The 10,358-nt window shown below is 39.7% G+C and overlaps 1 protein-coding gene across 5 annotated transcripts in view; it reads right to left on the bottom strand.

Annotated features, from left to right (window-relative positions):
- The window catches only part of Ghr (growth hormone receptor), a 309,166-nt gene that overhangs the window by 71,762 nt on the left and 227,046 nt on the right, over window positions 1-10,358 (bottom strand). For all 5 annotated transcript variants that reach the window (XM_008842104.3, XM_017800343.2, XM_029567818.1 and 2 more), the window contains one exon: window positions 8,585-8,650. In XM_008842104.3, the coding sequence (XP_008840326.1) occupies window positions 8,585-8,650 (66 nt within the window). The remainder of the gene's footprint in view (window positions 1-8,584; window positions 8,651-10,358) is intronic.

The raw sequence follows: 10,358 nt of genomic DNA, 5'->3' as shown, positions 1-10,358 counted from the left end.
TTTTTTTTTTTTAAACTTTCTGAGACGGGGTCTCTCTCACATAGCCCAGGTTGGCCATGACCTTGCTACATAACTGAGGCTGGCCTTGAGTTACTGATCTTCAGGTTCCCACTTCCCAATCGGGATCACAGGCTTTACTCTCACTCTGTGCTGTCTCACCACACTGGGCTTTACTCTTCATTTTGCTCAACGAAGGACAGGTACTAAGCACTGCACTCACAATATCTTCTTCACTCTCTGCTTGGTCTGTAAGAGAGCTGGGTAAGCCATCTTGTCTGTATTTCCATTTCTCCATGTATGAGTTGCATAATTCTCCCTGCCTGCCTCCTATTTCTGAGAAGCAAGGAAGAGGGATGGGCAGCATTGCTGGGCTGTTGGGCATCATCTGGAGATTAGTACTGCATGAGAGTCAGGAAGGGTTTACCACTCATTTGGGTGCAAGAGAAAGCCAACATAAACATGGTTTCCTTAAAAAGGATCACAAGAATCTCTGTTTACTTACTGAATCGTTACTGAATCTTTTATAAACAAGCAGACTGTCAAGAATTCAAAGTCAGCTTCAGTGTCAGAACCTAATTTCAGTGGTGCCTTCTAATGCATGTCTAGAACTCCAATCCTTTGCAACAAAGCAATGCTGCATCTCATGCTAAGACCCACTGTGCGCAGTGGCATACTTTCCTTATGTTGTGCCACTTTTAGCTGTATTGTCAGCCAATGAATTCTTTATATTGGAAAGTATTTGAATAAAAACAGAGGTTAAAGCTGAGGGTAGCAGGAGGAATGGCTCAGTGGGTAAAGGCACTTGCTACCAAGCTTGAGGATCTGAGTTCAATTTCTGGAACTCACATGGTGGAAGGAGAGAATCAACTCCTGAAAGTTGTATTCTGACCTCCACATATGTGCCATGTGGTGTACACACAGACACACACAGACACACACACACACACACTAAACATAATCCTGCTGGACATGGTGGCACATGCCCAGCACTTGGGAGGCAAAGGCAAGTGGATCTCTGAGTCTAAAGCCAGCCTGGTCTTTATAGCAAGTTCTAGGCCAGCCAGGGCTGCATAGTGAGATCAGTGAAGCCGAGAGGTGGTTCCACTTGTTCTGGAGCAGTCAGGAATAAGGGGCTGTCAGGATACAATAATGATTCCATAGAGACTTCCTGTAACATACACCCATACCAGACAGTGACACTAACTCAGTGATCAGATGTTGAAGTTCGGTGGGAGTTTCTGAAAGACTGTATGTATGCTCAGCAATGGATACGAGAAACGTCTTCTTCTGTAGATCCTTATTCCTCCCTTTCATAAGTGATTGATAAAGGATGTGAAGGGAACTGTAACAGTGAGAAAGCGTAAGTGTTGGGGGGTGGAACCTGACTTCTAGTTTTTTGCAAGTATAAAATTCAACTACTGCGCAAGCAGTCAGCATATTCTAGGCACTTGGGTTCTATAAGACACAAGGATTTATAAGATCCAGTTCATAATCTTAAGGACAGTGCAATTTATTAATAGAGGATAGAAAGTGAACAAAAGTTTAGGCTAAACCAAATGATGGTTTTATGATCTGTGCTATGGTTGAGTGGGATAGTTCCACAGAGTGCAATCTAATAGATGTCAGAGTAAAAGAAGAGCCAGGAGAGAATACAATGGATACCATGTAAACTTAGAAAGGGGCCAGTCACTACTCTGTATAAATATGCTCTTCACAATACCTTAATGGTGTAGCTACTATTAGCATATCTGTTTTAGAGCTATTTTTGCTAAATGGACATAATATTAAATTGCCCTCTAAATATTTTTCTTTATACCCATAGATTAGTGCATCTCTCAATCCTCATTATGGAAGCTTTTTTTTTTTTTTAATAGTAGATAGCAATGAATACAGATGCTCACAACCAGTCAAAGTACAGAAAATAAGAGATTGTAGAATGCTCAGCCCTAAGTGGGACATCTATGTCACATTCTCTCCCCTAAGGCTCAGGGATCATCACGGAAGACAGAGCAGAAAAATTGTAAGACCTAGAGGTAGTGGAGGACTGTTAAGAAGAGTGTTTCCCAGACATGAAGGGGTTATTGCACAATGCCCTCACAACAGCTGTGACTGCATGCATAAGACTTGCACAAGATTAAGCTCGCCCAAATTCCAGCGTGGATGGAAGATGGGCTCAGGAAGTCCTACCTGAGGACCTAATGGTAACTGATGGCTGCTGGAGAAGGGAGAGTCCATTGTCTTTGGGTAGGCTGCCCTGCTCTAATGGAATGCCCTATGACCCATGCACATACTGACAGTGCCCAGTGAATTCAGCAGGATCAAAAAAGAGTACAGAAAGTTTGGAGGGAAAAGTGGGAGAGGGGTACAGGGATGAGTTAAAGGGTCAAAACACATTGTATTAGTCGGGCGTGGTGGCACATGCCTGTAGTCCCAGCACTTGGGAAGCAGAGGCAGGTGGATCTCTGTGAGTTCAAGGCCAGCCTGGTCTACATAATGAGTTCCAGGAAAGCTGGGGCTACAGGGAGACTGTCTTAGTTTGTTTCTTCATTGCTGTGACAAAATACTCTGACCACTACCAACTTGGGGAGGAAAGGGTTTATTCAGCTTACATCTTCCAGGTCGCAGTTCATCAGGGGGCCCAAGGTAGGAACTCAGGGCAGGAATCTGGAGGCAGGATCTGGAGCACGGGCCATGGAAGAATGCTGCTTACTGGCTTGCTCCCCTGGCCCCTGCTCAGCCTGCTTTATTATGCAACACACGCCCACCTGTCCAGGGGTGGCACCACCCACAGTGGGCTGGGCCCTCCCACATCACTCATCAAGAAGATGCCCTCAGACATGGCCACAGGCCAGTCCAATAAAGGCAATTTCCCAATTGATGCTCCTTCAACCCAGGTGTGTCAAGTTGACACTAAAGCTATCCAGCACAGAGACCCTGTCTCAAAAAGATGAAAAAACAAAACAAAACAAACAAAAAACCCCACATTGTATAAAATCTCAAACAACAAATTAAAATGTCATTATGATGCCTAAAAGAAAGATATGAGGCACAGAAAAGTTATGGCACAGACATGTAGGAGGTAAACAGGGACTTAAAGTCAATGCTGACTAAATTCTTAAACCACAGTGCTATCTAATTTCTCCTTGTAAAAAGATGGGAGCGTGTATCCTCTGGGGAAACTTTGTTCTCTTTTTCTCTATTGCTATGATAAAAACACTGACCAAAAACAACCTGGGGAGGAAAGGGTTTATACAGCTCACAGTCCATCATCATGCAAAGCCAAGGCAGGAACTCAGGGCAAGAACTTGGAGCACAGACCACAGACCGTGGAGGTACACTGCTTACTGGCTTGCTCCTCTGATGGGTGCTTAGCCTGCTTTCTTATACAACACAGGACAACCTGCTCTGGGATGGAGCTGGGCCCTCCCACATCACTCAGCAACCAAGAAAAGACATGGCCACAGGCCAGCCCAATGGAGGAAATTCCTCATTTGAGGCTCCCTCCATCCAAGTATGTCAAGGTGATAACTGAAACTATCCAGCACAATAGTGATATTTAAAAACATGCCTGAAAGAACAAAAATCCATGAAGGATTGTCCCATAGCAGGAGGAAAGAGGAAGCAAATTCTGGTACAGGAGGTATGATGACACAATTCAGGAAACAGAAGTATGAGAGTGGTGGTGGCTTACTGTGATCCTCAACTCTATCAGACTAGAGATACCTAAGAGCTTACTACACTTTTGGATGTGTATGTGAAGGTATTTCTAGAGAGGACTGACATGTAGGACAGCAACTAAGGGAAGAAGAGCTGCCCTGAAAGTGGAATGAAGTTGAAAGAAGAAGAAAACCAACTGGTGCATGTAAGCTACTCCCTTTCTGAGTGAGTGCAACTAAAAGTTTTTGAAAATTTTAAATTATGTGTGTAATTCGTGTCTGTATATGAGTATATGCACATGAGTGCAGTACCCTCAGTGGCCAGAATAGAGCATACAATCACCTGGAGCTGGAGTTACAGGGTCTGTGAGCTGCTGGACATGGTGAGCTGCCGGACATGGGTGCTGGAAACAGAGCTCAGGTCCTCTGCAAGAGCAGTATGTGCTCTTACTGCTGAGCCACCTCTCCAGGCCCTGAGTAAGTGCATCTATTGTGGCTATAATCACCTGTGGACATCAGCCTCTAGCTTCTTCAGTCTTCTGGTGTGAAGAGAGTCTTCAGGTGGTCACTGGTCTGGCCTGGGACTGCATTATTGATTCTCCTTCTTTTGAGGCTTCCAGCTACTTAGACTGAACAGGTACTGGATTTTTTGAATCTACAGCATGCAGATGGCCACTGTTGAATTATACAGTCTCTAAACTAATAGGGTTTCTTTTATAGTTACGTCTATGTATGTATATGCATATATGTGTATAAGATTGGTTCTGCTTCTCTAGAAAACTATGGCAAATAAGAGGTTGATCAGAAAGAAGACAGGCTCCAAAAGTACATAAGATTCACACTGTAAAATCTCTTGGATGCCTAGTACTAGTATTCATTGAAAATGATAGAAATCACTTTGGCGACAAGCCTCCAGGCATACCTCTGAGGGATTATTTAGTCTCTTCACAGACCTGTGAGAGATTATCTTCATTAGGTTAGTTGAGGCGGGGAAGACTCACACTTAAAGTAGGCTGCACTGTTCCCTGAGCTTGGGTCCTGAATAGTGTAACAAGGAGAACGCTAACCTGCCACACATTCATTGATGTCTGCTTTCTGACTGTGGATGTGACGTGACCAGCTGCTTTGACTTCTCTGTCATGGTGGACTGTACCCTTAAACTGTGCGATGAAGCAAACTCTCCCCTGAGTTGCTTCTGTCAGGGTATTTTTATCACAGCAGCAGGAAAAGAAACTAAGACACCTAGGAAATGCATTTACTTATAACTTAGAAAACAAAGGAGAACTAATCCCGAGGAATTGTTGTATCAGAAGGAGGCAGGAATGTGGCCATAGGTAACAGGGACTCTTGGAATAAAGAAAAATAAGAGATAGAAGGAAAACTTAGGCATCTAGAACAGGAAAGCATTTGAGAATGCACAAGGACACAACAAGCAAAATGATGTTCACTGAATTAAGGTTTTGTCTCATAAAAGTATTTTTACTCAAAAGTGAAAGCAGCTCACGGCTGTAAAAGGAAATTATGAGTTTCTAAAAAATTTAAGGAATTCATTTCTTTGCCTGTCTCATCTGCTAATCATTTGGAATTCTAACAAAACTTAACTCTGACCTCAGTCAATGTTTATGTTCAGAATGTTTGTTCTCAGATAATTTTAGAGCACTTAATGCTTCATAGAGAAGCCAGTGAAAAATCTAACATTTTGTTGTAGTTGGACATATAAAATATATTTATTTTGAGGATGGGATGCCAGATCACAAACTTCACACTTTTATAGTAATATGTGGAAAATTCAGTTAAAAAGATAGATTTTTGAAATGATGAGAAATATTCCCTAAGAAAGCTCCATAATCATTTTAAAACTTCTCTCTGTGTGTTTAATAAAATCTTACACAGTTGGCCTAAATGTTTGCCAAATCCCAGAAAGTGTTTTGATTTTCTTTTCTTTTCATGGGGCTTTGCTTTGGTCAGAGTTTATGGCCAAGCACATGGGAAATGTGTAACTATAATTGTGTATTCTTTGCACATTTCATGCTGAGCACTAGCTTTTCATGTGCTTCATTAGAAAAAAATGAGGTCCTTCTACTGTCTATAAGAAGAGTTGCTTTATCAAATCGTCCCTAGGACAGAAGGAAGATGTTTGATAAAGAAAGGTAGAAAGGGATAGGATCTTTCCTTCTGTGAGGATGTCACAATATGCTATTTACTAGACCTGAGTCAGTCTTCTTACTCACTACAAACAGGAACTCATCAAATGCCAAATGATGGGCACTCATCTGTCATATCTAGACATTGGGTTTCAATAAAGCACATGGTTAAGCTCCTAAGGTCTTGAGACTTGACAAAAGAAATAGCTTGGAGAAATCATGTTATCAGTTGAAGAGAAAACAGAGAACAATGTATAATGCATATGTGTAAAGAATGGTTCCAATGTGATGCATGAGTAAAACATTCTTAAATGATTCCTCCATGTTTTCTTACAGAAAGCAACAACAGGTGATATGGTCTATTGAATGAAAATTTGCTGGATAATTTAAACATAACCAGACAGCCACCTTTTCTTTTCCTTCCTTCCTGTTTATTCATCAACATCCAAGCCAACCCACTTATGCTACAATCATCATGTGCTACATCCTGGCCAGACTGAGACAAGAAACTACATAACTCAAAGACTTATGTCAGATCCCTTCCCATGTAGTATTTTGACTATCTTGGACAATCTCTTAGGATTGGGGATTTCTGGCATGATATTTGAGACTTGATATAGATCTCCTTCCCACTAGTTTAGCCCCAATTCTGCCTTCTCTCAGTGCACTGGACTTGACTTTTTCCCCCATGCTTTCGAATTTGATTCCATTAGCTGCTTTTGGTGTGTGCCACTGTTTGGGACAAGGTGTTAGTCCTGTTTTAACAGCATCTTCACATTCTTCCCCACAAACTCAACACAAGAAACAGTGGTAGCCTTCAGACATATTCTTGAGAAATGAGGGAAAGCTTGGACTTCCAGAAGAATTTTATAGTTTTCGAGTTTTAATATTTTTGTGTGTATGTGTGTTTAACATCCACCTTTTCTTTTCCTTCCTTCCTTCCTTCCTTCCTTCCTTCCTTCCTTCCTTCCTTCCTTCCTTCCTTCCTTCCTCCCTCCCTCCCTCCCTCCCTCCCTTTTCCTTTCCTTTCCTTTTTTCCTTTATTCTCTCTCTTTCTTTTAAAAATCTAAACTCTCCTGTGTTTTAGAGAGCAGATTAACATATTTGATCCTTTTAAAACTGGAGAGTTGTAAAGGGTTTGTCATCTGGCACAAATGACAAATGGATGACGTTTATTAAAAGTAGTATCAATTCTTACTTTGGGTCATTTCCAAAGAAATGATGTTTAAATCTCACATTAAAAATTTACTTTGCAGAGCCAGGGAGTAGGTGCAAGACCATATGGAAATACAGTCCTACAGGCTCCTGGGACCTGGTGAATATGAACCTACAGCAATGGTGTCAGCATGCACAAGATTCATGTAAACTCAAGCAGACAAAAACCCAGCACAGAACTGTGGAAATAGGCAGCAGACCTCAATCTTAGTCAAAGAATTATTGGGTGAGGAAGAGCTGATCTTCTTAAAGGGAGGGACTCTAGATAGGCTGACTAGACTTCAGTGGATGAACTTGCACTGAGGGACATCTGGGGACACTAACTTGCTAATCTGACATGATAGACCTTAACACAAATGACAGAATGCATGAAATCCAGTGTGTGGGGGTTATGGGAGGGGGCCAGTGGGGAAGGGGATATAAAGATGATTACGATGTTCTGTATGAAATATACAAAAATTCAATTAAAATTCATAAAACAAAATAAAATATTTACAATTTAATCATAAGATCCAAATTACGGTTTTATGACCCTATAACTTCTAATACTAAGAGCAACAGTTTAAAATAAATTAGGGATACTTTTTCCCTATATGTATGAAATGGACTCTAGTATGTACTTCATATGGAAAAAAATCCGTAGAATTTAATCAAATAGGCACCTACTACTAGGAGATCAGGAAATTAAAGGTGCTATAAGGGCTTTAGAAAATGCAGAAAACATGATCTTTGGCTTAAAGTTTCTGTAGTCCATAGAATCCATTGTGTTCTATACACTGTGCTAATATATAACACTAAAATGCCAGGACTGGGGGTAGGGAGGTGATAAGGTGCTTACTGTGTAAGCATAAGGATAAGACTTTGAATCTCCAGTGCCTAAATAAAAAGCTGGGACACATACACACACACACACACACACACACACACACACACACACACACACACGATAATCAAAATCCCAGGAGGTAAAATTATAGAACAATGAACAAAATGCCATGATAGCACAGAAAGCAAGAAAACTGTTTGGGCTTAGAGGATTTGTGGCAGCGTTGCTCTGAGTTGACTGAGTTCAGTCTTGTGAATATAGAAGACATTGTCAAAGACAAGAGGATTCACAATGCCATTTGGAAGAGAATAAAAAACTTATATTAAGGCAGTATTTTGAAGCATAAGGCAATTTGGTTGAAGAGACAAATTTTACCTTCTGCCAATGCAATGCAAGCATTATATAAATATTTTAAAATGGTAGTAGTCACCATAATGTAAAAAAGGATTTGTAAAAAGAAGCGATTTCCTAAATTCAACAAATATTTGCTGATTCACAATAAATAATTTCTTACCCCCCCCCATTAACTTGGCCACACTTAACATTTAAGCAAAAGAAAAATAAGATGAAAAAGTGGCTTTATAGAGAAATTGAAAGTAAATCCTGAAAACACATTGTCTGTCTATGAAATTTCGTCTCCGTCACTTTCCTGTTACCACTATCCCAAATAAAGCAGAGTAGCTCGAAATGCACCGACACATGGAAAGCATCACTGAGAGTTAGTAAATGACAGAAATTCTTACTTGTCCTCAGGCCTGGATTAATTATTTGCAGAAACCGGGATGCTTTGCCAAGGGTAGCTGGTGTAACTGGAAAAGAAAGAGAAGAGAGTTATTAGTCATCCCTGTAGAAAATGCTCTGCTGTGACCTGTCGTGGCGTCATTTTTTTTCAGATGCAGTAACCCCATTTACAAAATTAAAACTGAACCTATAAAAGAGCCCGTAAAAGTAGAGCAAATGGAAATCTTCTGGTTTTCATTACCTCTGGTCTTATGCCTAGACACAATAGGGAGCAATGAAAAAATCCTGTCTCCCAACATTTGAGTCCAAACTTGAGTCTTACAACTATTAAGAGGAAACATAAGTCTTAAAAAAAAAAAAAAAAAAATGAAAGGCAAGTTCTGTAAAAAAAAGTTTATTTTTAGAAATAATAGAAATGATTGCAAATAATCCTGGGCATGGGGGAAGAGTGAGGGGAAGTGCAAAGTTAGGCAAGAGAGACACAGAGTTGTGGAATTACACTCTCAGTCTGTGAGATTTGACAGTATTTTCAGGTAGGCAGCATGAAAACTGAACTGTATTACAGGACCCCGCCCCCTGGGATTAGCCAAGTGCAGCCTCGCATAACATTTTGGTCACCAGAGGACACAATATCTTATTTTATGCGAGTATAGTCAGAGACATTGTGTTTATTTTTCTATATCCTCTCAGACTACTGATAATACTGCTTTAGTCTTTAATAGAAGGTCACATACCAAGAAATCCACCTCTCACATAAAAGGAGGAAGAGGAAGAAAATGAAGATAGAATAGACTTATTCACGTCTCCTCTCATCTCTCTTAATCTCAGAGCTGGTTAGTCTAGTCTGCCTGCCCCCAAGTCACTTTTCAAAAGCATGTTTTCATGACCTCCTCTGGGGCAGGGGAGGGCACAGCCATTGTGTCTGTTACAGATAATGTAAAACCCAGTAGATGAAATTAAGGCTCTTCCCACTAAATTAAAATTCTAATCTTTGAGGTTTTTTTGGGGGGGGGGTGGATGGGTAGGAGATTTGGGGACTGTCATTGAAAATACTCACTGAAAGAAGGTTTTGGATTTTTTTTTGTGACAGTATTTTAAAAACTCATTATACTATTTTAAATGGTATGATTATGAGTTTTGAAAGTTTCTATTCTCTCTTGAAATTTTACCATTATTTTTATATTGAAGCTCATTCATTTCTAAAAATCATTGTGATAAGGAATTAAGATAAAAGTAAACAATATATATTTTCCTAGAGTAAAAACTATACAAAGAAAAGGCATTGATTTTAAGGTTACCAGTAAGCAAATATTGCCTTTGATGACAAGACCTTTAAGTCTAATTGCTATTTTCATAACATAGAAGTTTTTATTATTCTCATTAATGTTCTCAATATTTTGACTAATTCCTTGCCTCAAATCATATTTTTGTTACATTATCTATTGCCTCAGAATGAGCACCAAAATTATTTTCATAGGATTTAAATAAATTTATGTAGCTTCCAATGGTAAGTAACCTATTTTTTTGTCTTTTTTGAATTATTTATTTAATAACCACATAATTAGAAGAAGCATTTCATGACAACAGCATTGACACATTCAATAACAATTTCCAGAGCTAAGATGCATCTCTTTCAAAATTGTCTGTAAATTTTTAGGTTTACAGTTGATTCAATACAGTTATACAATATTGTACTCAGTATAAACTCTATGAGATATAAAATTAAATGGGGTTTTAACCTTTAAACAAGATCTCCATTTCATTATTAAAATACAC

Source organism: Nannospalax galili, unplaced genomic scaffold (genome assembly GCF_000622305.1).
Source record: "Nannospalax galili isolate Female #2095 unplaced genomic scaffold, S.galili_v1.0 scaffold139, whole genome shotgun sequence".
Lineage (NCBI taxonomy): Eukaryota > Metazoa > Chordata > Mammalia > Rodentia > Spalacidae > Nannospalax > Nannospalax galili.
This window is presented reverse-complemented; position numbering and strand designations above follow the sequence as displayed.